General features: G+C 42.7%; 2 protein-coding genes across 2 annotated transcripts; both read left to right on the forward strand.

The window, feature by feature from the left end:
• Nucleotides 1-3,585: 3,585 nt before the first annotated feature.
• On the forward strand, nt 3,586-10,925 carry LOC133446770 (transmembrane emp24 domain-containing protein 9-like). Its single transcript, XM_061724846.1, has 5 exons — nt 3,586-3,752; nt 6,039-6,139; nt 7,277-7,402; nt 7,481-7,627; nt 9,071-10,925. The coding sequence occupies exons 1-5, from the start codon at nt 3,599-3,601 to the stop codon at nt 9,218-9,220; spliced, it is 678 nt and encodes a 225-aa protein (XP_061580830.1). The 5' UTR covers nt 3,586-3,598; the 3' UTR covers nt 9,221-10,925.
• A 1,223-nt stretch (nt 10,926-12,148) lies between these two features.
• Nucleotides 12,149-23,020, forward strand: b4galt7 (xylosylprotein beta 1,4-galactosyltransferase, polypeptide 7 (galactosyltransferase I)). Its single transcript, XM_061724845.1, has 6 exons — nt 12,149-12,480; nt 15,594-15,944; nt 17,361-17,586; nt 19,448-19,531; nt 21,853-21,957; nt 22,847-23,020. The coding sequence occupies exons 1-6, from the start codon at nt 12,428-12,430 to the stop codon at nt 23,000-23,002; spliced, it is 975 nt and encodes a 324-aa protein (XP_061580829.1). The 5' UTR covers nt 12,149-12,427; the 3' UTR covers nt 23,003-23,020.
• Nucleotides 23,021-26,000: the final 2,980 nt, after the last annotated feature.

A 26,000-nucleotide genomic window follows, 5' to 3' on the forward strand; every position in this document is an offset into this window, starting at 1 on the left:
ACGGCTTGGAGGACGTTCTTCTTCGATGCTCAAATTCCGAGTCCGTGCAGCGGCCGCCCCCTACTGGTCATCCGGCGTCCTGCAGGTTGACAGGGACATGTATGTCCATAACTTCTTTTAGAGAGAATATAATAAATAATAACAATTCCATAACAAGAAATATGTTTTAAAAAATTGAATATACATAAATAAGATAGAAAATAAATTACTAAAGTGTTAATGGGAAATACAAATTAAAGCAAATCCATCAAGATAATATTTTACCAAACAGGAAGTAACCTGCTCGAGAAAGACATTGTGGTGTCGGTAGTTTTTCCAATAAAATAACTTACTTAACTAAATAACAGTTGAGCATCGACTGAGAAAATCAAAAAGTTCAACTTTTGACGTGTTCATTCAACAGTTGTAGGGCAAGAAAACTGAATAAAACAAAAGGAACAAATAAAAAACCATAAATGTGTGAATATTGAGACCAAAAAAACTGAAACACGATGAATCTTTGTAATAAATTTTGTTTTATTTTTCTTTAAACCATTCTCAGGATATGGTATTATTTTTTATTTTTTTATACGTATGAAATAATTTTTTTGTATACATTTCTTTCCATTTATTTAATTATTTGATTTATTTCATTCATAATTTAGGTCATCTGGTGTCCTGCAGAATTGACAGGGACATAGAATGTATTTATTTTATTTTCTTGTATGTCCATACATTCATTTAGAGAGAATATAACAAATAATAACAGTTCATTAACAAGAAAGATGTTTTAAAAAAGTGAATATAAATAGATAAGATAGAAAATAAAAAAGCATTAATGGGAAATAGAAATTAAATCAAATCCTTTGAGATAATATTTGACCAAACAGGAACTAACCTGCTAGAGAAAGACATCGTGGGGTTAATAGTTTTTGCAATAAAATATGTTATTTTAAACAACAGTTGAGGATCCACTGAGAAAATCAAAAAGTGCAACTGTTGATGTGTTGATTCAATGAACAGTTGTTGGGCAAGAAAACTGAATAAAACAAAAGAGAAACCAATAAAAAAAAACATAAATGTGTGAATATTGAGACCAAAAAAACGGAAACCCGAGGAATCTTTGTAAACATTTTAGTTTTAGTTTTCTTTAATCCACATTTCTTTCCATTTATTTGATTATTTAATTTATTTCATTGATAATGTATCTACTGCTTGAGGCTTTTTATTTCATAAATGATTAACAAATATAAAAATAAATGCATGATATAATTAAATGCAAATCTATAAGGATAAACAAAGATATCTAGATAAATATGTTAATACTTTACAAAAAAGAATATAAAGGTATAAATGCAAATAAAGAAATATATTAAAAATGAATGATTAATGTGAAAATAAGTGTATAAAACTGAAGCTTTTAATTCATTCTGTCAACACAATCTTTGTAAATATGAAGTGGCTGAGAGGTTGAAATGAATAACTGTATGGGCTCAAATTAATGCCATAAATATTTTGTATCTATAAATAAACTTTGTACTTGTAGAAATAGTTTGTGCGTGTGCAAAAAATATTTGTACTTGCAAAAAATATTTTTTGCAAGTACAAATATTTTTTGCACACGCACGAAATATTTCTACAAGTACAAAGTTTATTTACAGATACAACATATTTATGGCATTAATTTGAGCCCATATAACTAATTAATTCCGTTCATAATTAGTAAATAACGCTTTTCAACTCACGTTTATTGTCATTATTATTACCAACAATGAAAATTAGTAACCCCGTCTTGCAGGGGCGTCGCCAGGTGTAATCCCTTATGGGTTCTGAGCCCAAAGGGGCCCTTGCGAGCGGAGGCCTAAACTGCGTGCGCGCGCTTTGGGATTTTTGGGATCTTACGGGTCGGATTGGTTAACTTTGCATGACTTTAAGTCGTTTAGAAACAGATTGACAGCCACAAGCAGCTTCAATGATTATAACAAAAAAGACTATTCCAGATCAGCAGATGAATGCATAGCACAGGATAATAATAACTGCAGGGTGGTGAATAGTGCAACAGGGCAAAGCTCTGTGTATTCCCCTATTCAATTTTAGACAATATAAGGAGTAAAAACTTAATGAGAAACGAGAAAGCCACAGAAAGTGTCATGACAACAATTATAATTATTATCCTCCTCATTTTATTGCTGCATTCAGCAAAATACCAACAAAGATAACGGACACCTCATCATACCCAGCAAACAACACAAATGCTCACATTTACTGAGCTAAGCAAGCCTAGGTGCCTCAGAAAGCCACAAACCAGTTCACACACACACACACACACACACACACACACACACACACACACACACACACACACACACACACACACACACACACACACACACACACACACACACACACACACACACACACACACACACACACACACACACACACACACACACACACACACGCCACGCAGCCTGACAGCCGTCAATCTGAGCGCGTCGCTGTCCTTGGTGCTGTGGCGGTGACTCACAGGGTCTGAACTAAACCATCTTTAATACAACTTAAAACATAAAATGTAAACTACAATTACACAATCTATTCTGATAGAATATAGACACAATTGTCTATAAGGCCATTAATGAGATCTATAAATAGAAAATTGACACGGCGGTCTAAACACAACAAAACGCATAGCCTATTAAAAATGTATCAACTGCACACAATATGCATTCAAATAGAAATAGACTCGGCGGTCTATTACAGTTGACAACAACACAAGGTACATTAAGGTGGTCAAGGCAATAACAACATTCTGATCATTATTTATGTGCTCACCGATTGCTGTATCTGCGCTTGTTGCCGCTGCACCAATTCACAGACTCCGAACTCCAGAACATCATCCTCGGCTCGAACAATATATTCCAAGTAACGTGGAAAACAATGTAACGGCCGCTCCAGCTAACACTAGCCTCCTCATCAGCCACCGGCGCCGTTGCAAAATGTGAGGTGAGCGGCGGACTGTCCGCCGCTCTCCTCACACCTCCGCCGCGGACAGGAAGCAACTAGCCTCTCCTTTCTCTCTTTTACCTTTCTTTTTAACGATCCAGACTGGTGCTTTTTCTTCTCCATTTTTCCTCTTTCAAAGTTCCCTCCAAAACGCTGCAGTCTCACATACAAGACGAGTTAGTTCAAATGTAAAAAAAAACGAAACAAGTTAAGTTCCAGCCAATCAGGTTGGCTCACAGCCCTGATGCGTTCAGGACAGTTGTAAAGTAAGAATGAACCTACACTGGCCGCACAATGCACATGTTATCGTTATTATAACCTACAAATTTTACGATTATATATGAACATATCACACAAAACGGGGCCCTCTCATTGGGCCCCCCTTAGGGCAGAGGGGGGGCCCTCTACTTTGAAATGTTGTTGACAGTGGGTTTTTATAACCCGGAAACCCGCGCCAGCGTCGCTAGTGCCGTCTTGTGATAACGCCGTTGCAACGTCGAAGACTACATTACCCAGCATGCCCTCGCAGCGCTCTGATTGGTGGGAGTCCGCTGAGGGTTGACGTGGCACTGCGCTGGCTGCGCATGCTCAGATGGAGTTCCGGCCCGGCAGGAAGATGGCGTTGCAGAGAGTCGGGATGCAGCCGCGCGTGTTTTCACTTCTATTTCTCTGTCTTTTCTGCTCCTGCGGCTCCTCTCTGTACTTTCACATCGGGGAGACCGAGAAGAAATGTTTCATCGAGGAAATCCCGGACGAGACGATGATAATCGGTGAGTGGGTGCTAGCGGCTAGTCAACAAACCTGGAGAAGTTCGCAGGTTTTAACCAAATAAACTCAAGTTCAGACCCGAGTTTAACAAGGTTAACATGTTTAACACGTTTAACACGGCAGCAGGCGGTAAGTGCGAGCTTTGGTTGCTTAAACCCGTGAAGACACTTCCTGTTGTGAACACCAGGCCAGCAAGGAACGACATCAGCAGAGGTTTTAGAGGAGCAGCTGTTGACCTGGAAACGGCTTTAAAGCTGTAAAAACTCCCTGGAGTTCAGTATTATCTACTGGGAAAGATAATTGACCCTCTGTCGACCTTCTGATGGGTCCCTGATCAGAAACATCACAGTACTAGTAACTACTAGGGGTGGGACGATACAGGTCACTCACGATTCAATACTGTGGCAATATGTGGCCCACGATAACGATACTACGATATTCAATATATTGTAAGAAATTTCATCAACGATATATCACGATATATGTGACTGAAAAAGAAAAAATACCCATAAAAAGGAAAACGTCTGTAGTTATGCATTTATTCAATGCCAAAACTTAATACGGTGTACAAAGAAAGAGCATTTGTATCGAGCCTCATTGCCTCCTAGTCTTGTAAATGTAAACACTGTACAGCTGGAGAAATTGAAGTGCATGAACATTAATAGCATGTTTTATATAAACCAGGACAGTGCACTGCTTTGTTTCTAATACTGAAGTCAGTAATCAACTTAATTTTGCATAGTACAATAGTGCGGGGACAACCGGGTAAATCCATTATGTGTGTTGTAATAAAATATCGATATTTGGTGTCAGTTTATCGTTTATTTGTTGCGACAGAGAGTGCAACAATATATTGCAATATCGATTTTTTTCCCCACCACTACTAACTTCCTCGTTGTCTCTCTGCTTCACTTTCCAACGGTCTTTTGTCTTTTGAATTAAGTGTTGTTAATTTTCAAACACCATTTAAAAAAGAGTGTAACTTAGCAGAGTCTTTTTGATCTGGAATCAATGAACCAATTCTAACAAATCAGATTTAACTGGAATATAATTGACCCTTTGTCAGCCGTCTGATTGGTCCCTGACTGACCAATCAGAAACATCCTCCTCCGTTGCTTCATCCGGGTCAGAATATCCGGTTGGATCAAACAGCCGTCTCTCTCGTTCACGTCGATGGAAAAAGAGTAGTTTTTACTTGCCTTGTATCAGAATCTAAATAACTGGATTATTTTTTCAAACTTTATATTAGTAAAATTACTATTTTGTAGTGTTGTGAGGCTGCAGCGTATTTTTATCCCCAAACTGGCAGAAATCCGATCCGTACTTCCAAAGCAAAGTCGGCTCGGCAGCAGCTACAACCCATGGCTACGACAGCGAAAGCTTTTATTTATTTATCTTAAGATGGTTAAACGGTTTGTAAAAGTTGTAAAAGTGACACCCGCTTCCCAGAGAGAATCACAGGAAACATTTCACCCCAAAACCAACCGTAAATTACGAAAAAGCTATGTCGACGACTGCATCTTCCACCGTGATATCAGCTAAACTCATCAAAATATCTTGTTTTTGCCGAAAATCTCAGTTTATTGAACTCACTACACGGTACCTGAGGTGTTCCTTTTTATTTATATCTAGTTGCTGTTGATTTTCTTTGGTACATTAATTATAAATAAAGTGATGCCGACCTAGCAACGGGGGCGAAGGGTCAAATCACAACAGTGGTTGCAGGAGATTAGATTAGATTTGTGTTATTTGTCCCGTAGGAGCTGCTCTCCTTTCTAGTTTATCCAAGGTCAGACCAGAAACAGCCTGTCAAGCACAGTGGCGGCGGGGTCATGGTCTGGGGGGGGATGGGGGGGGGCATGACGGTGAAGCCCAGCTGTAAATCTACATCAGACTGGCTGAAAAAAGATCACGGTTCTGGAGTGACCCGGTCAAAGCCCGGACCCGAACCTGATCGTTGAGTTTAAATTGCCAAAAACCCGAATTTCTTCGGGAGTCGGACAGGAAACCTCAGTTTTCAGTTACTGCCCCCCACCCATCTTTATATTGTTGTTTACCTGAGGTTTTGTCTCCTTTACACTGAATAATGCTGCCGCTGAGCCGAACCAATGATGTTTTATTATTTCTGAATAACTGTCTGATTTCTTGCCCCTTGAGCCTTGGATTATCTGACCTGGGTTAAGTGGTTTTACCGGGTCAACCGTGAATCCTTGACCTCACTGCAACCACGGAAGGTGAAATATATCTGACACGTCCTTGGAAGTAAAGACCTGTGTGTGTGTGTGCAGGTAACTACCGGACTCAGCTCTATGACAAGCAGAAGGAGGAGTACCTGCCGGCCACTCAGGGCCTGGGCATGTTCGTGGAAGTCAAGGACCCCGACGACAAGGTGAACCCCAGAATCCTGACTGAAGTCTGCAGATTCACCACTAGATGTCCCCAAAGAGAAAACCCCAAACTGAACCCAGAACACGTTTAACGTTCCACCCTGAAGTCCAGATTTAAACCAAACCTTTGAGTAAATACGGCCTTTATTAAACCAGAAAAACACCTTTAGGTCTGCCCCGGCTGATACCGACGCACTAACGATAAAACAGACTTTACACCAGAGTTTTATATCCCTAGTTTTATAGATTTAAACCATCAAAATCTCAGAATATGAATTAAAACCTCAAATTTTATTGATATAAACCATCAAAATCTCAGATTATGAATAAAAACCTCAAATTTTATTGATATAAACCATCAAAATCTCATATTACGAATAAAAACCAGATTTTATTGGTATAAACCATCAAAATCTCAGATTATGAATTAAAACCTCAGGTTTTATAGATTTAAACCAGCAGATTGTCAGAATGTGAATAAAAACCTCAGATTTTATAGATTTAAACCATCAAAATATCCAAATGTGAATAAAAACCTCAGATTTCATAGATTTAAAATATCAGAATATGGAAAAAACCTCAGATGTTATAGATATAACCATCAAAATCTCAGATTACGAATAAAAACCAGATTTTATTGGTATAATTTTTTTTATTGGTATAAACCATCAAAATCTCAGATTATGAATTAAAACCTCAGGTTTTATAGATTTAAACCATCAAAATATTCAAATGTGAATAAAAACCTCAGATTTCATAGATTTAAAATATCAGAATATGAAAAAAACCTCAGATTTCATAGATTTAAAATCTCAGAATATGAATAAACCCTCAGATTTTATAGATTTAAACCATCAAAATTTCAGAATATGATTAAACACCTCAGATTTTATAGATTTAAACCATCAAAATTTCAGAATATAAACAAAAAACACAAATTTTATAGATATATAAATATCAAAATCTCAGAATATGAATAAAAACCTCAGATTTTATAGGTATAAAACTTACTGTTCTGAGGCGGTTCTGAAAGGAAGTTGTTGGTCCCAGTTGGACGAGTGTGTCAGGTGATCTGAGCCGGTCCAGACCGGTCTAGGCCTGGACCGGTCCGGCTCTGACGGCCCGTCTGTCTCCTGCAGGTCATCCTGTCCCGCCAGTACGGCTCGGAGGGCCGCTTCACCTTCACGTCCCACACGCCTGGAGAGCACCAGATCTGCCTGCACTCCAACTCCTCCAAGTTCTCGCTGTTCGCCGGGGGCATGCTGGTGAGGTTCTGCTGAGGTTCTGCCGAGGCCCGGCCCTTGTTCTTTAGCTCTGACGGACTCCCGGTGCTTCTTTTGCAGAGGGTTCACCTGGACATCCAGGTCGGCGAACACGCCAACAACTACGCAGAGATCGCCGCCAAGGACAAGCTGACGGAGCTGCAGCTGCGGGTGCGGCAGCTGGTGGAGCAGGTGGACCAGGTCCAGAAGGAGCAGAACTACCAGCGGGTCAGTCAGAACTGGGCTGTGGGCTGAGGACGGGTTGTAGAGGGCTGCATTGGGATTGGGTCCCACCGGGTCCCACGGGACCCAACACAAATTTCACAGGAGCGGGCGGTTTGAACTCTCCTGCGGGTGGGAGTGGGCGGCCAAAAAAAAACAATGCGGGATCGGGATGTAGTCTAGCGACAAGGTGGAAATCAATGACGTGGAAAATAAACCTCAAACAAGGTCTTTACAAAACAAAGATAAAGCAAGGCCAGTCAGATATTTGGAAAACTGCGTTTAGTGTCTGTGGAGCATCTTAGAAGAGAGATGCAGGGATTGGGACCTCAAGTCGGTCATCAGCATTCTCTTCCTCCACAGCAATGTAATGACCAAGTGATTCATTTGTTAAATGAATTAGTTTCGTTCGTTATTTGTTAGTATTTTCTCAGCCTACTCTCGTTGCTATAACTTCAATCACATAATTGATGCATGCGCGAAAAAGCGTGCGATGATGACAATGATGGGTTTGCATCTAACTTTCAGTCAGGTGACCTATGAACTGTCAATTATCCATCAAGCTCCACAATGATCATGTTAACATTAAATCAGATAGATTTGTCAAGGACGTTTCTCTTGCGGGACGGGAGAAGACACAAAATCAATGCATCTCTATCATTGTGCGGCATGAATTCTCTGAGTTTTGCGGGAGCGGGCGGGAGTGTAACCAGTACTCGAGATGAGGAGGGATGGCTGAAATAAAAATGGTCAAAATCATCCCCCCTGTAAAAATGCCATCCCCCTTTCCATCCCTTATGTAATTTCATCACTGAATGAGGTATTACTGCTATTTCAACATTTAGAGTCATCACCAGAAAAATTTGACAATTTTCACCTGTTTCAGGTAAATTTTCACTTGAAATAAGTAGGAAAATCTGCCAGTGGGACAAGATTTATCTTCTTATTACAAGCAAAAAAATCTTGTTCCAGTGGCAGATTTTTCTACTTATTTCAAGTGAAAATCTACTTGAAACAGGTGAAAATTGTTGTTTTTTCCAGTGATGAGTCTTGTTTTACGTGTAATGAGATTGAGACAAATATTCTTGTTAAGATTTTGAGTTTTTGCAGTGATCCATTTTACTTATCCTGTGATGGACAGAGTCATATTGATAAGTTCAGAAAACAGTTTTTTATTGTTGTGTTTTGATGTATTTGATGTAAGCCCAGTGGATATTTAAAGCTTACAGAAGGCTGCATTTAACTGCTGCTATGTCATTCCTGCAGTATTTCTGCAGGTGTTTTAGTCAGTGCTATTATTTGTAATATATTATATTATTTGTAATCAGCACAAATTATGTGTAACACACACATTGCGGGTGCGGGCGGTAATGGTCAGAAATGCAGCGGGAGCGGAATGAAGAAAACAGTCAGCAGAGCTCTAACGTGTTGTCCCTGTGTGTCCTGCAGTATCGTGAGGAGCGTTTCCGACAGACCAGCGAGAGCACGAACCAGCGCGTCCTGTGGTGGTCCATCGTGCAGACGCTCATCCTGGTGGCCATCGGCATCTGGCAGATGAGGCACCTCAAGAGCTTCTTCGAGGCCAAGAAGCTGGTGTAGCGTGTGTGTGTATGTGTGTCTGTATGTATGTGTGTCTGTCTGTATGTATGCGTGTGTATGTGTGTGTCTGTATGTATGCGTGTGTATGTGTGTGTCTGTCTGTATGTGTGTGTATGTATGTATGTATGTGTGTGTGTGTGGTCTCCACTATGGATGCAGCTCTGAGCTGCAGTCGGTGTGCAGGACTCCCGTCTGCGCGTCGCGTCTGCAGCTCGCCGCCAGAGAACCGTGATACGTGTTTCCGGCGGCCTCGCCGGCGCCACCTTCCCTCCCTCCGCCCGCCGTGAGTTTGTTACTGCGTTGCCACCTGAGATCCTGACGGTTCACACAAACTAACGATGGATGTGGATTTGAAACGTCGACCTGGGACAGTTTTTCTGCAGATTAACGAAATAAAACCGTCAGAAATGTAATCTGATTACTGTTTGGACTTAAGTTTGTGAGAAAGGAAAGCTCTTTTTTTTTCTTAGACTTTCGTCAAGATGATTTTACTGAAAGAATCCAAAATAATTTTAAAAGAAACTCATTTTTGATTTAATCTGAAAACAGAATATGAAGATTTTTTTTTTGTATTTTTTTTTTTCCTTCCAGTTTTTTGTTGACAGATTTTTTTCTTTCTCGTCTTTTTTAAAACCTGAATAATTGACGGTTGAATTTGGTTTCAGGATGTGGATGATAAACGTTTGTCAAATTAGAAACATTCTTTGGTCTGAAGTCCGCAGAAGAACCTTGGCTTTCTTTTTTTTTCTTTTCTTTTCATCCTTTGTCAGATGAACGCCGACGTCAGTTCAGAATGTTGGATGTTTTTTTCAGAATCATGAGATTAAAGTCAGATTTTACATTTGTATTTTTAGTTTCTTTTTTTCTAATAACTATTATTATTATTATTATTATTATTATTGTTCTGAGATTCAAGTCAATATTCTGACTTTTTTTTCTGGTTTTTAAAATATTTTTACTCTGTGATGATATTTAGGTCAAAGTTTCTTCTTTTTTTGGAGATTTTTTTTCTCAACTTTGAGTATAAAGATTAAATTAACTAAATAATAATAATAATAATAATAATAATAATAATGATTTATTAAAGAAAAAGAAAACGTTTTCTCTGAATTCTGACAATGGAGCCAGAATAATTTTTTTCCGTCAGATTAAAGTAAGAATTCTTCTTTTTTTTTTCCTCACCTTTTCCTGATTTCCTCCTCGTCTCTGGAGGAAGCATCTCGTATTTCTGGATTTAAGTCAGTTCTCAGTCTTATATTTTCAGATTTGTGAGTCCGGAGCATTCGTTCATCATTCAGGATCTGTTTTCTCTCTTTCTTTCACTAAAACGACTTTCTCGGCTCTCGAGCTGCCAGATGTTTCTGATCTCAGCCTCAGATCTGAAATCTCTGGTTTCAGCTCCGTTCTTGTCTTGTCCTCCTCCGGCTGTAGAGATGCAGTTTATTTAAAAGATAGTCGTCTACTGGTCGTGTTTTTGTTGTCGGGTTTCTGCAGCAGGACCTGAATCGTCTGGTGAGGGTTTTCTACCAAGTTCTTGTCCTCTCATCCTTGTAAATGTCACATCAGAACTCTGTGATTTAGTTTTTTATGCTGTAATTATATTGTATTTTGAGGGGAAAGGAGATTTAAGAGATGTCACTTCCAGATGAAATAAAATACAAACAAGAACTTGTTTCAGCTGGTTAATAAAAATGTTTCCAGCGTTTTAAGGGTCACGTTTTTGTTGATTGTTTCTGAAATCCTGATTATGTCACAGATATTTATATTTAAAAACCAAAAACACTCGATGGATGCAGCTTTAAAGGCACTATGTAGTAACACCACTCCCCACCACACGAGGGCGGTACATCCCTCTCAATGGGGACATCTTGGAAGGAGCTGACTCCACCCACACACTGATGTCACAATCTGAACTTCTGAGTTCATGGATCAGCTGATCAGAACATCAATACTTGATGATAGGGTCATTAATTTTACACTTATTTAATTTTTTTTTCTAGTCTGTTTTATGCTGAACAATAAAACCCTCTGTAGCTGGATGAGCTGAAGGATCTGGTAACTTTGATTGACAGGTGGTAGGCGTGTCTGTCCTGCCTTTTGAGCCAAAACGAGGCTTCAAAGAAGCTTTTCAGAAAACCTATGGGTGACGTTACAGATGACTTGAGTCAATTTAAACCACATTTAAATGTACTTAGTAATAAATATACACTACAATATAATTGTTTTTTATATACAGGACTGTCTCAGAAAATTAGAATATTGTGATAAAGTCCTTTTTTTTCTTTAATGCAAAAATGTCTTACATTCTGGATTCATTACAAATCAACTGAAATATTGCAAGCCTTTTATTATTTTAATATTGCTGATCATGGTTTACAGCTTAAGAAAACTCAAATATCCTATCTCAAAAAATTAGAATATTCTGTGAATCTTAATCTTAAAATGTAAGCCATAATCAGCAATATTAAAATAATAAAAGGCTTGCAATATTTCAGTTGATTTGTAATGAATCCAGAATGTATGACATTTTTGTTTTTTTTAATTGCATTACGGAAAATAAAGAACATTCCAATATTCAAATTTTCTTAGACAGTCCTGTATATATATATACACACATATAAATTATCTCTATATATGTTATATGTATATACATTATGTTTATCTGTATATATATATATATATATATATATATAAGGGTCGCCGAAACATGTGAGGTAGTCATAAAACCAGTTTTTTGTCGGACCAAAATAATTATCAAATTAAATTGTAAATCCATCGGCAAAATGAAGGTTATTAAATCAATATAATTTACTTTTGGGGTTTAATAAATTATTTTTCACCTCGATTTAACACATTGACTTTTAATACAGCCAGAAAAGTAGGAACCTTCTCTCGTCCTCTCGCTGTTCCGGGGGACTCTTATACCAGTGGGACCGCGGTCGGAGCCGCTTCCTCCGTTACTTGCCAGCGTTTAACGTCGTAAAACGATCAAACTTGTTTTTTTTGCGGGTTTAATCCGTTTAATCCCGTTAAATGTGGCTATTTATGTAACTGAAGCTTTAAAGCGCCCCGGCTGAGACGAGAAACGGCGGATTTGGACCCGGAACCCGCCGTGCAGCGTTTGATGCTACGTGTCCAGTCCGGCCCGGTGCCGGAGCGGTGCCGGCTCTGACCCGGCCCGCGGCCCGGCAGCAGAGCTCCGGAACCATGATGTACCAGTCCCGCAGGAGGCCGGTGCTGCACTTCAGAGAGGAGCGCAGGTACGGCCCGGTTCTGGAGGAGACTCCGTCCGAGCTCGGTGTTTGGTTCTTATTCATCTTTACCTCATAAACTCGTTTATTGATTTATTTGATCGACTCATTTGAAACGATCAATGAACTGGACACGCCCCCTGTGACGTCACGACCACTAGACGCACCGATCAGGATTTTGATATCGATCACTGATAACCGATCTCCAAAATCAGTATCTGCCGATCCCAATATTGCCGATCGCAGCGTGAAATCCATAAATTCGATATTCAATATTGTTGTCTCATCATGTACACAAGACTGACATTGTATTATTAGGTATACAAATTAGGAGATGAGAAAGTATCATGAATTGACTGTTTTATTTCAGGCTGACGCAATATGCAATATTGTAGAACAGTGTTTCCCAACCCTGGTCCTCGGGGCCCCCTGTCCTGCATGTTTAGATGTTTCCCGGCTTCAACACACCTGATTCAAATTAAGTCCTCATTAGCTTATAATCAGTGTCTGTACAACTCTGTTGCTGACACAGCTACTTGTATCACGGTGTGCTGAAGCAGGGAAGCGACTAATGCAGGACACTGGGCCCCGAGGAGCAGGATTGGGAAAGACTGCTCTAGAGACTCTTATACCCCTTTTACACCAATCTGGTTCCAGGGCTGGTGCTGGTGCTAGAGCCGGTTCGCGGTTGGTTGTAAGTAAGAACCGGTTGAGAACCGTTTGCTTTTACACAAGCCAGCAGCTGGACAGAGAGCCACGTCATCACGTTATTGTATACGTCACCATTTCCCGGTACAATTAGCTTAACTGTTAAATAAATAAAAAATAATAATATAAACCTAGTGGAATACTGTAATCCAAGTCTGAATGTGTAAATGCTCCCCGGGGGAGCTGCGATGCGGAAGCGAGCTGAAGGCTGGAGGAACCACGGATCGAGCGGCCGGGAGTCCGCCGATCGAGCGGCAGCCTCGCGTCCAAGCCCTTGTTTTTTTAAACATTCGTTTATTTGCGTTTTCATGTGGATGACAGGTCCAAACGTCGGAAAATATCTTCGGTTTAGCAGATACCCGGCTACGTGTGTACGGGGTCTGCACAGTCAGATGGGGCAGCTGTGGAGACGTCTCCCTGGTGCTGCGTCATATGACGCGGTGTTCGAAAAAAAAAGCGTTTGTAGGAGCTTTGCTAAAATCAGCCACTTTTCCTCTGAATACGTGCCCTTATGTCTTGTAAAACATATTAAATCCTACATTAACTTCTCACATAGTCATTTTCACATAAGGTCAGGTATAATTTTTGAAAAAACCCTAACCTGCAATATGCTCTTTAAGTTCGGCACACTTTTGAGTAAATATCAGTAGTGTGCATTAATTCGGACGTACTTTTCAGAGCGCACACTTCCTGCCGTTGGGAGGAAGTGACGTGTCACAGCAGCAGTAGCAGCACCGCTACGCTCTTTCCTGTTTATCCTGGCCGAAACAAGATGACATTATATAATATTATTTATATATATTAATATTATATAATAATAATATAATTATACTTATACATATACGTATCACTTAGCAACCAAACACCGCTGCATTGCATTGTGGGAGGTTTCTGCTTAGCTTGCTTGCGTGTCCATCAATCCACACTAATAAATTTCTCCGGAATGAGTATGGATAGAGCTACTATTGAGTACGTACTAATGTTTCAGACGCACTAGGACCGGCGTAGCGGGGAATTAGGACCGGCGTAGCAGGAACTAGGAGCGGCGTAGCGGGAACTAGGAGCGGCGTAGCGGGAACTAGGAGCGGCGTAGCGGGGAACTAGGAGCGGCGTAGCGGGGAACTAGGACCGGCGTAGCGGGGAACTAGGACCGGCGTAGCGGGGAACTAGGACCAGGACCGGCGTGGCGGGGAACTAGGACCGGCGTAGCGAGAACTAGGACCAGCACTGGCGTAGCAGGGAACTAGGACCGGCGTAGCGAGAACTAGGACCAGCACCGGCGTAGCGAGAACTAGGACGGGCGTAGCGAGAACTAGGACCAGGACCGGCGTAGCGAGAACTAGGACGGGCGTAGCGAGAACTAGGACCAGCACCGGCGTAGCGAGAACTAGGACGGGCGTAGCGAGAACTAGGACCAGCACCGGCGTAGCGAGAACTAGGACGGGCGTAGCGGGGGAACTAGGACGGGCGTAGCGGGGGAACTAGGACGGGCGTAGCGGGGGAACTAGGACGGGCGTAGCGGGGGAACTAGGACGGGCGTAGCGGGGGAACTAGGACCGGCGTAGCGGGGGAACTAGGACCGGCGTAGCGGGGGAACTAGGACCGGCGTAGCGGGGGAACTAGGACCGGCGTAGCGGGGGAACTAGGACCGGCGCAGCGGGGAATTAGGACCGGCGCAGCAGAGAATTAGGACCGGCGTAGCGGGGAACTAGGACCGGCGTAGCGGGGAACTAGGACCGGCGTAGCGGGGAACTAGGACCGGCGTAGCGGGGAACTAGGACCGGCGTAGCGGAGAACTAGGACCGGCGTAGCGGAGAACTAGGACCGGCGTAGCGGAGAACTAGGACCAGCACCGGTGTAGCGGGAACTAGGACCAGGACCGGTGTAGCGGGAACTATGACCAGGACCGGCGTAGTGGAGCCATGACCAGGACCGGTGTAGCGGGAACTATGACCAGGACCGGCGTAGCGGGGAACTTGGACCGGCGTAGCGGGGAACTTGGACCGGCGTAGCGGGGAACTTGGACCGGCGTAGCGGGGAACTAGGACCGGCGTAGCGGGGAACTAGGACCATGACCGGCGTAGCGGGGAACTAGGACCATGACCGTTGTAGCGGGAACTAGGACCAGGACCGGCGTAGTGGAGCCATGACCACGACTAACATAGCCAAAACCAGGACTAGCGTAGCCGGAACTAGCGTAGCCAGGACTGGCATAGCTAGACTTGAAGCAGGTTTCTTCTGATGAACTGTAAAACAAATATCCGGTAAAAAGTTGAAAATACTTTTAATTCAAAGTAAAATACAAGTTGTTTTTTTTGTTTAGAAGTGAGTAACGCTGCAACCTCCGTGTTGTAACCGGTTTGGTTGGTAGTCCTGGTGCATGATGGGTAATAATAACCCCCCTGTGTCTGCAGGCTGCTCTCGGGCCGCTGCTCCGTCTACAAGCTCTTCGGCGTCTGCGTGCTGCTGGCGCTCGGCTCGCTGCTCTGGCTGCAGCTCAGCTGTTCGGGCGACATCTCGTCGGCGGGGCGTGACGGGCACCACGCCCCCCAGCAGCAGGAGGCCCCGCCCCCGGCGCCGGTGGTGGCGGCAGCTCCGCCCCCAGCGGATGACGGCTCCTGGGGGCCTCACAAGCTGGTGCTGGTCGTGCCCTTCAGGGAGCGCTTCGAGGAGCTGCTGGTCTTCGTGCCGCACATGCACACCTTTCTCAGCCGGAAGAAAATCCGCCACCAGATCCTGGTGGTCAACCAGGTGGACCACTACAGGTTTGTGGCCGAAACCGAAAATAATAATAAACACTTGGCCGAATAATACCGAACAATGGTTCTTTGCAGTTTTTCCATTTATTTTGCCAATTTTTTCACCATTGCATAAATCAAATAAATGTGCAGTGAAATACCTGCCAGTCACAATTTGTCTTACTGTACTTATTGTATTTTTTCCCATAATCCTTTTTGATTTTCTCCCATTCAAATCCAATGAATCGGGTTGCGGTGGGGCTGATCTCCGCAATTTGAAGCCTTGTATAATAATTGTAAAAATCTGGGTTATTTTCTTGGAGGATCTCGTCATATCAGACAGTGAGGGTTCTCCACCGCATCGGTAGTACGGGCCCTTTTCTCTGCGCTCTCTCCCCGATCTCCTCCGCTGTGCGTCCCGTGACCGTCACCAAGTGGCTTTCCCAAATCCAACTCAGCCTGGATCATTTCTCGTTTCCTCTGCTTTTTCCCCACATCCAAGTAATGATCTGACATTCTGCCATTTAACACCGCACGCCCCTCACTCCACGCTTTTCGCTGTTTGATCATCTAAACACGGCTTTATTAATTGTTTGGTTTTTTCCCCACTTATTCCACCGAACACCGAAAGTGTTTTTTTTGCTATTTTCGGCCGAACAATTTCGGTTACCGAACATTCGGTGCATCACTGACTACGTTTACAGGCAGTCAAAATTCAGGTTATTGCTAATATTCCGGTTACTGAAACATTCAGAATAATCCGTTTACATGCGTGAGCAAACAGGGTTATCCCTGTTTACATGATGATTAATCATTCGGGATATCTGGATCAAACCAGCGACGCGTGGAGAACGTGATGACGCAATTACCGTCATTTCCGCCTCTTCTTCCTGTATCCAAATTCAAAACAAATGCTGCTTCGCGCAACTTTTCGCTCACCTTCTTGTAAATCTCGCTATCCCGGTACTTTTTACCGTCTACAAAAGCCAAAATGTTCATATCCTTCATTACATTTATGAAGTGATTAGTCTCCTGCTCACTCCAAAAGTGTGGCTTGGTCTTGCGTTTCTCCGTGTTTATAAGAACTTCCTGGACTCAAAAGACCAGGATTCCTTGCCAACAGAGCATGCGCAGAAAAAAAATTCATGTTCCGTTTGATGGGGATATTCCGTTAGCGTTTACATGACCGAATATTCAGGTTAGAAAAGGAGTAACCCAGGGCTCATATTTGGGTTTTTAAAAACCGGAATATGAGCAAATTCGGGTTATTCAAAGGGGTTATTGGTGTTTACATGGCCGTGCAAATTCGGGTTATTGCCAATATTCGGGTTTTAAAAGGGTTATTGACTGCATGTAAACGCGGTCACTGACTACAGGTAAGTGAGGCCCCGCCCCTTGGCCCCCGGGGGGCGGGGCCTCCGCTAACCCGTCCTCGTGTTGCAGGTTCAACCGGGCGTCTCTGATCAACGTGGGCTACCTGGAGAGCGGCAACGACACGGACTACCTGGCCATGCACGACGTGGACCTGCTGCCCCTGAACCCGGACCTGGACTACGGCTTCCCCCAGGACGGGCCTTTCCACGTGGCCTCGCCGGACCTGCACCCGCTCTACCACTACAAGACCTACGTGGGGGGGATCCTGCTGCTCAGCAAGAAGCACTACCAGCTGGTACCGCATGCACTCACGCCGCCGCTGGGGCTTGTGGGTAATACTAAGTACCCCCATAACCAGTAGCTTGTGGATCCGCTCCTGGTCCTGGAGGAGTTCTGGTTCCCACCTCAACCAGGTCCAGTGACTAGGAGGTACTTAGTGTTGCCCAACTGAGATTATTATTTCTTCTTTGCTTCCACGTTCGTTAAATAAATAATAGTCGTGAAAAAGTGACGTTGGTTGATAGTGAGGAGATTTATTTATTTATTTATTGTATCAAAGGAACAAAAAAACGTATAACAACCAGCCTTTTAACTTGACAACATTTATTAATAATAACAAATGTAACTACAGATATGGTAGTTTGACTGTATGAGTCAAATAAAATAAATTGAACCTGAAATATATAAAATATTTAATAAGCTTCAACCTGAAATAAACAAATATCAAATTAAAAAATGTTAATTGATAAATATTGAATAAAAAACTGAAAAAAATAAACATTGTATTGAGAAATTAAACCTGAAATAAATAGAAAATATTAAATTAAAAAATTCAACTTGAAAAAAATATTCAATTAAGAAACTTCAACCTGAAATAATAAATAAATATTAAATAAAAAATTTAAAACTAAAATAAATGAACAAATTACTTATCAAAGTAACTTCCAGCACCTCAACCCCCCCACAAAAACCTCAGTGCAGGTCTGAAATCAGGACTAAACGTGTGCCTTTTACACGTGCACACGTCTTTATTTTTTGGATGCAAAGTCATCAATGAGGTCGAACACTATATATATATATATATATATATATATATATATATATATATATATATATATATATTATAGCCAATATGTTTTATATTGGATCAAATGTGTAGCTTATATATGACCGACTGGTCTTGTGACCACTCTTCTTCATGTTGAAATCTCACCTTCTGCAGCACGCCGCACTCTGATTGGTCAGATGGCCAGTGCTGTCAATCATTGCTGGCCGCAGGTCCTTAAAAAGTCTTAAATTCCGTTTTCCTAAAATAAGGCCTTTAAATGTCTTAACTTATTACATTTTAGAGGGAATTTATCCGGTCATAATTAAAAAGTTTTATTACACTGGTAAAAGGGAAAAGTTTATTCAATAGTTTTGAGGAGAAATACATTTGTTTACCAGTTTTTAGACGCCTCAGTCAGGGTTGCCAGGTTGAGCAGGTTTCCTCCCAATTGGGCATGTTGATAAAATCTGGGCTGCTTTTCCTGGTTTTTACGAAAAAAATTTGAGAAATTATTAACAACAAAGTTTCCATTATGGCAGAGAAAAGTAGAAACGTACTCAATAAACTCACTGATATTTGCTTATCCACTTATTTGCTTTAACCTACTGAATTTAATTGTAGTCTTTGTTTGGAGCCTGAACTTTTTTTGGCTTCATTTGCTTATGACTTGAAATTTATTCCGCATTTAATGATTGACGGTTTTAACATAGGGAATGTATGATTCGGCCTGGTTTTTCATTATTTCGGCGGGTTTTACATCGCGTTTGGGCTGGAACCTGTCAGATCTGGCAACCTCGACCTCAGTCTTTTTGGTCTTAAATTTAGTTTGAAAATGGAATTAAAAAGTCTTAAATTTAACTGTAGCGTGCAAAATGTGGCTGTGGAGAAGAACCGGGTCTGGGACGTAGTACCTCACACCGGCCGCCAGATGGCGCCGTTTCACCTCTGTGCAGATACAAACATGTACCGGTAGTCCGGTCCCTGCGGGTCTCAGAACCCTCCAACCCTTGTTCTGGTTCTGGACCGCTCTCAGGACTGCTGCCGGGTCAGAACCGGTCTCATATTTCCCCACCAGGACGTTTGTCAGCTGTCGGTTCTGTTTCTGCAGTGCAACGGGATGTCGAACCGGTTCTGGGGCTGGGGCCGCGAGGACGACGAGTTCTACAGGCGGCTCCGGAAGGCCCAGCTGCAGGTGAGGCCTGATCCGGGTCCAGGGTCCGGTCCAGGGTTCTGACCGGCCGTTTTCTTTTACCCTCTTTACCCTCTTTTAAAGCTAAACTTAAAATCTGGCTGAATGAAAACCAGAGGTGTGAACATTAATTGGGTTATTAGAATAAATTCGACATTGTAAGTGTAATTGATAACTGTATTTCTAATGTAAGGGGTTTTTTTTGTTGTTTTTTTTTTTCTTCTCTGGGGGGCGTGTTACTGGTGATAAACAGTCCTGTCGTGACCCGTTACTGTATCATTACATACTTTCAGTATGTATGCAAATGCACAATGGTCCATACATAATAACAACTATGTACGCTATAATGTCAACTTGTGCAATAACATCAGCACACACATGTCGGTGTGTGCCAGAAAAGTGAAATAGGGCAAAGTGCAATATGCATTAGCACTTTACAAATCTGAGCATTAAAGCACTTGGGGCGATGTGTAATCTGCATCAGCACTTTACAAACTCTTGCACTTAAAGCAGCAATATGTAACTTTTCCACCATGATACAGGACTGTCTCAGAAAATTAAAATATTGTGATTTTCTGTAATGCAATTACAAAAACAAAAATGTCATACATTCTGGATTCATTCAAAATCAACTGAAATATTGCAAGCCTTTTATTATTTTAATATTGCTGATCATGGCTTACAGCTTAAGAAAACTCAAATATCCTATCTCAAAAAATTTGAATATTCTGGGAATCTTAATCTTAAACTGTAAACCATAATCAGCAATATTAAAATAATAAAAGGCTTGCAATATTTCAGTTCATTTGTAATGAATCCAGAATGTATTTTTTTGTAAATTTTAGTTTTTTTTAATTGCGTTACAGAAAATAAAGAACTTTATCACAATATTCTAATTTTCTGAGACAGTCCTGTATAATATTTCCAGAGTCATTGTGATGGTACATCAACTTCCAACAGGTTTAATGACACCTCTGTCATGGTCTGAGGGGTCTGTATCGCCTTCACTGGCACTATGGGCGGGGCGTGGAGCGCAGAGCTCAGGTTGGGGGTGAGCTAAACACGGAGTTGTTATCATGGCCGAAGCAGCGAAAAATCCGAAGAAAATAAAAGTTTTAACGGAGAAGGCGAAAAAAAGAAAGCGGGAGAGAAACAAGCTAAATGCCCGGACAAGAATAAACATTGGCCCGGCGTTCACTCACTGGCGTGAGCTGAAAGACGAGGAGGGATGTCCGACCGATGGGGATTTATGGGGATAAAACAAGAGACAGAATTGTTATGATACAAATGTAAATGTAGAGTTCTATGTTCAATAAGAATCAAAATTAGAATGTTTTCACATTCGTCTTGGGTTTTGGTAATTCTAAGATTACTGACAATATCAACAGACACAGAATAATAATAGTGATCATAAAATTGTGTAATTGGCAATGAGGAAGCTTTATAAAATAATACAATTGAATAGAATTACAGCCCTAAAGGAAATAATGCAATGCAAAGAAAATGTATAGAACATTTCTACTATTTTTCCTGAAAACTGTAAAATTGTGCAGGGTTATTCACAGGTTATAAAGTATTTTTTTTATTTTGTCAGTAAGTATGTTGGACTACTAATTCATGACGAAGTCTGTCTAAAAAATGTGACAGGAAAAAGGTGCAGTAGAACAAAACCAGAGCGCATTATCTGGCTGAAACAGGACAGGGGGGGTGACTTCACTAATAAAACCAAGTTGAACTTCGTGAATTTTCAACTTCGTCATATTATATTGTTTAGCCAAAAATAGATACATTACCTCTTCGCTATCCATCCTGCAAACGACCGCTGAAAACAGAAAAGTAGTTTTGAAAGTCCGTCCCGTCTTCTCTCATTCAATATCAAAACAAATGCAGCGACGGGGACAGGATCTTTCCGGCAGTACGCGCTGGTGCTAATGGGAAACGTAGTGTTCTTTCTGGTAAAGCACTACCGCTTTTGTCCAAAGGAGCCGCCAAACTCAACAAAAGCTGAAAGTTACATTGTGCTGCTTTAAGCACTTAGCACTTTAACTTTACGGTCACTTAATTACTGGTTTATCAATTATAACATGTTCTATTGCTTAATGATTTTTATCTAGTTCTGTCGTATCTTTTAATGTTGTGTTTCGTTGGTAAAATCTTGTCTCCTTTGTCTGCTGGTGTCCGATTCTGTGTCTGGCATTAATTTGCCGCGGGGACGAATGGTGGGAATTAGCCTCCGGCTACAACAATGCATATTAACACTCGTGTTTATTAATATGTACAGTCCCTGCTCAACAAATAAAGTGAATTGAATTTTCTCTCTGCAGCTCTTCCGACCCACCGGCATCACGACCGGGTACCAGACCTTCCATCACATCCACGACCCGGCCTGGAGGAAGAGGGACCAGAAGCGGGTCGCCACCCAGAAGCAGGTACGGCGGTCCAGAACCGAGCTGGCAGCCCGGTCCCAGACCGGGTCAGGACCAGGGTTGTTTTCGTCAACGATGACGAAATTATTTAGTTGACACACCTTTTCTTTCATGACGATAACGAGACGGTGACGAGCTTAACGTGGCTCTTTGAAAACATGACGAGACGCGTTTGAGTTTTCGTTGACGAGACTAGACGAAAATGTTAGTGGGCCAGACGTTCAAAATGCATGATCCCCTCTAATTCATGTTGTTAAACATTGTCGTTTTTATTCATTTAATTTGCTTTAAAGACCCAATACAGTATTTACAGAATTTACTAGTTGTCTTGTCAAAACTTCAAGCATCGTGTTTGTTTAATACTTTCAAGTATGCATAACTTAAACCTACCTAACTGCACCTCTGGGATTTTTATTTATTTTATTACTTTCTTTTAGAATGTTTGCACAAGTTAAAGATGCCCTGGGGTTGTATGATGTTTATTTTTTTTTATCAATAATCTGCATAATTCCAGTTCTTGTGTTCCATTTTTGGGCATGTATTTGCACAATTTAAAAAATAAAGACGATTGCCTAAGAACGTTTTTGTTCTTGACCTTTTTAATCCTTAAAGTAGATGAGAAAGTATTTGCTGTTGGGTGGAAAACTTGTATGTCTAAAACCATTCCTTTATTATTGTAAATATTGGTGAAAATACTTTCTTTTTTATCTTTTCTTTCTTTAAAGTAAAACTGACTAAAACTGGACTAAAACCTTTTTGAGTTTTCGTCGACTAAAATATAGAAATGACTAAAATGAGACAAACTAAAAAGCATTTTCGTCCAAAATACTGGGACTAAATCTAAAATGGCTGCCAAAAACAACACTGGTCTGACCCGGTCTCCCTCCCGCAGGAGCAGTTTAAGGTGGACCCGGAAGGCGGGCTGACCAACCTGCGGTACCAGGTGGAGCTGCGGCAGGAGCTGAGCATCGGCGGCGCCCCCTGCACCGTCATCAACGCCAAGCTGGAGTGTGACGAGGTCCAGACGCCCTGGTGCATCCTGGGATAGGAGGGCCGGCGCCGCCGGTCCCCGCCGGTCGCCATGGCGAACCGAAGGATAAAAAAAGCTCAAATTGATGTCAAAACTTTGTTGTTGCTGTCCCTGGTACCCGTCGCCACGGAGACAAGGCGGCGGCGACTCGGCAGGTTCTGACTTTTATTCTGCGGCTCGGCTTCAGACGCGGCGCCGGTTCTGTTCCCGTGAGACTTCAGAACCGCCGCTGGACGTTTTATCTTCTTCTTTTCGTAGTCTCCGAGAACTCAGAACTGGGCCGGACGCAGAATCCTCGGCTTCAAGAATGTCGCCGGTGAAACGGATTCAAGCAAACCTCCGACTGGGACTCTTTCACATAGGACACGCCCACTGATGACGTCATCGGTGGGACTTCCAACCAAATGAAACCCGAGTTGTTCCCTTTACGTTTCTATGAACGTCTCAGAACTGCAGATTCGGCGTTTACCGACGTTAAGGTGCACGAACTCCCAACACACTCCAGAAGTTAGCGCTTTAATAAAACCTTTAATCCTGTTGATCATGTGAAGTCTCACAACCTCTGAGACCGCGGCTGATGTCTTTCCCTCTTGGCTTTGTGTTAAACCGCAGTAGCGGGGAGCTTAGCACCAGCCAGGATTTTATTATTATTCTTTTAGTTAAATAAGGAGGCTAAAGTCGCCCGTGAGTCGGACGTTGTTCCAGGTTTATTTAAGGCCTATAAAAGAGGGCGGGGCTTAGCCCAGGCTGCCAGGTTTTTAGTCGTCGGCTAAAAACAGGATTTTCTTTTATTAATATATATTTTTAAGTTCCTATTTCAGGTTAAAGATGCAGAACTCGTCTCCTTAAGAGGCCCAGGTGTGGGGGGGCGTGTCTGAGACGAGGGGTGTGTCTGGGGGCGGGGCCAGGTGTAAGCCCCCCCCCCCCCCTCGTGTTTGTACAGGAGTCAGTATTTATACAATAAACCGTCTACAGGTCCAGCGTCTCCAGTCTCTTCTTTTTCCCTCTGATCTGATGCCGGCGCCACCGAGCCGGGTTTGGGCACGGGTTCCCGGGTCCAGACCGAGTTCTAGTCCAGCAAACCTCAGACCCCTGTAAAGGGGCCACTGTTTGGCTTAAGGCTTTTCTCCCACTAAGGGAGTTTTTACCTGCCATTGTTTATATAATAATTGCTCGGGGGTTTATGTTTATGTTTATGTTTATGTTCATGTTCATGTTCTGGGTCTCTGTAAAGCGTCTAGAGACAACATCTGTTGTATTAGACGCTATATAAATAAAATTGAATTGAATTGAATTGAATAAAGGGTTTTATCTCCTAAGAGAACAGGACGACCAGCAGGACGTGGTCCAGGACCTTCAGGTGGACCGTCTTCAGGAACCGGAGCACCTCGGTCCCGTCCAGCAGGACCCGGTCCCGTCCAGGTTCTGCGTCAAAACAACGCTGTGCCTACGGCGTGTGGTACACGTCGACACGTACCACACGCCGTCACTGACGTGCACCTCCCGAAAATTGTAACTACGCGTCGAGGCGACGCAGACCAAACGCAGACGGAGAGGGCTGTGATTGGTTCGCTTGGTAGCAACGCATTTCCGGTTTTCGGTTTGAAGCAGTCGTGAACTTTCAGCGCTCTTTTCTTCGTGTATGTGTGATTTTTTTTTTTTTTTTTTTTTTTTTTTTTTTTTTTTACACAATATTTGTCCTTATTTCTTTGATTTACTGTGCTCGGAAAAAGGCGGATAAACCATTCAGGAAAAGATTGCTAATTAGCGGTCACGGGGGGTACTGCACCTTGGCGAAATGGAGTGACGGAGAAGTCCGAAGGGTATCACGACGGCGTCACGGCGACGGCGTGTACTCTGCGTTGGTTTGACGCAGAACCTTAATTCAAGCTTAAGACTCTGGCCGCCAGAGTTCACTGCTAAACCCCCGACCATCATCCACCACCTCTGTGCTGGAGGCTGCGGACCTCAGGAGTAAAAACACGTTTACACCAAATCCTTCATTAGTGTACGTGCACGTGTGCATGTGTGCACATGTGGGTGCGTGTGTGTGCACGTGTGCGCCTACAGATGGTCGTCTGTCACTCTGATTGGATGCTTCACTGCTGAAGTTTCGGCGCTGAATGTGACGGATATTTCAAACACACACACATGCACACACAGACATCACGTGCACATATGAAAAGCAGAAAAGTGTTTATAAAACGAACAAAAACCTGAATCTGCCAGAAGTGATGGATGAAGGACAAACAGGTGTCCAGGTTTACCTGTCTACAGGTGTCCTGGTCCTTGACCTGTCCCCATCTGTGGGTCAGTCTGGTGGAGATGGTCCAAAACCCGACCCGGTTCCCCGGTTCTCCGGTTCTGGGAGTCTCCAGTGAACACCTGTGTCTCCTCGTCTGTTGCCGCCGGCGACGAGGACATTTCTGGCATAGCTGCGCTGCAGGTGGAGACACGTCGCTGCTCGGCTGCCGGTGCAACTCCTGCAGCAGTCCGTCCCCCGCAACCGCCATGAAGCTCCGCTCAGGCGGCTGCAGGACCCGCTGAGGCCCCGGGGTCCTCCAGGGGGGACTAGAGGGTTCTGGGAACCTTTCAGCCTTGGTTCACAAGAACCTTACAGAGTAATGGGTCTTTAGATTCCACTGCCAGGTAGTTGAGGCAGGTGTTTGGTCACGACCGGGACTCTTGGAGGACTGAAACACGTACTGGACTGGGCTGGATTAGATTAGACTGGACTGTATTATTAGACTAGACTGGACTGGATTAGACTGGACTGGACTGGATTAGACTAGATTGAACTGGACTAGACTGGATTACAGTGGACTGGACTTGACTCGAAGCACAGACTGGACTACACTGGATTGGACTGGAATGGACTGAACTAGACTAGACTGGACTAGATTTTGTGATGCTCCAGATGTTTTCAGTTGGTAAAGTTCTGGTTCGCAGGTGGACCGGTTCAGGACCTGGACTCTGTGGACCCGCCGTTGCCATGGCGACAGGATGGGGTTCGGGG

Source organism: Cololabis saira, chromosome 7 (genome assembly GCF_033807715.1).
Source record: "Cololabis saira isolate AMF1-May2022 chromosome 7, fColSai1.1, whole genome shotgun sequence".
NCBI lineage: Eukaryota > Metazoa > Chordata > Actinopteri > Beloniformes > Belonidae > Cololabis > Cololabis saira.

Bases quoted from the DNA above. Each gene is read 5' to 3' on its own strand.
- LOC133446770 (XM_061724846.1), top strand. From the start codon at position 3,599: ATGGCGTTGCAGAGAGTCGGGATGCAGCCGCGCGTGTTTTCACTTCTA. The intron at 6,140-7,276 runs GTGAACCCCAGA...TGTCTCCTGCAG, and splicing joins TCAAGGACCCCGACGACAAG to GTCATCCTGTCCCGCCAGTA. The intron at 7,628-9,070 runs GTCAGTCAGAAC...TGTGTCCTGCAG, and splicing joins AGGAGCAGAACTACCAGCGG to TATCGTGAGGAGCGTTTCCG.
- b4galt7 (XM_061724845.1), top strand. From the start codon at position 12,428: ATGATGTACCAGTCCCGCAGGAGGCCGGTGCTGCACTTCAGAGAGGAG. The intron at 15,945-17,360 runs GTTTGTGGCCGA...CTCGTGTTGCAG, and splicing joins AACCAGGTGGACCACTACAG to GTTCAACCGGGCGTCTCTGA. The intron at 19,532-21,852 runs GTGAGGCCTGAT...TTCTCTCTGCAG, and splicing joins TCCGGAAGGCCCAGCTGCAG to CTCTTCCGACCCACCGGCAT.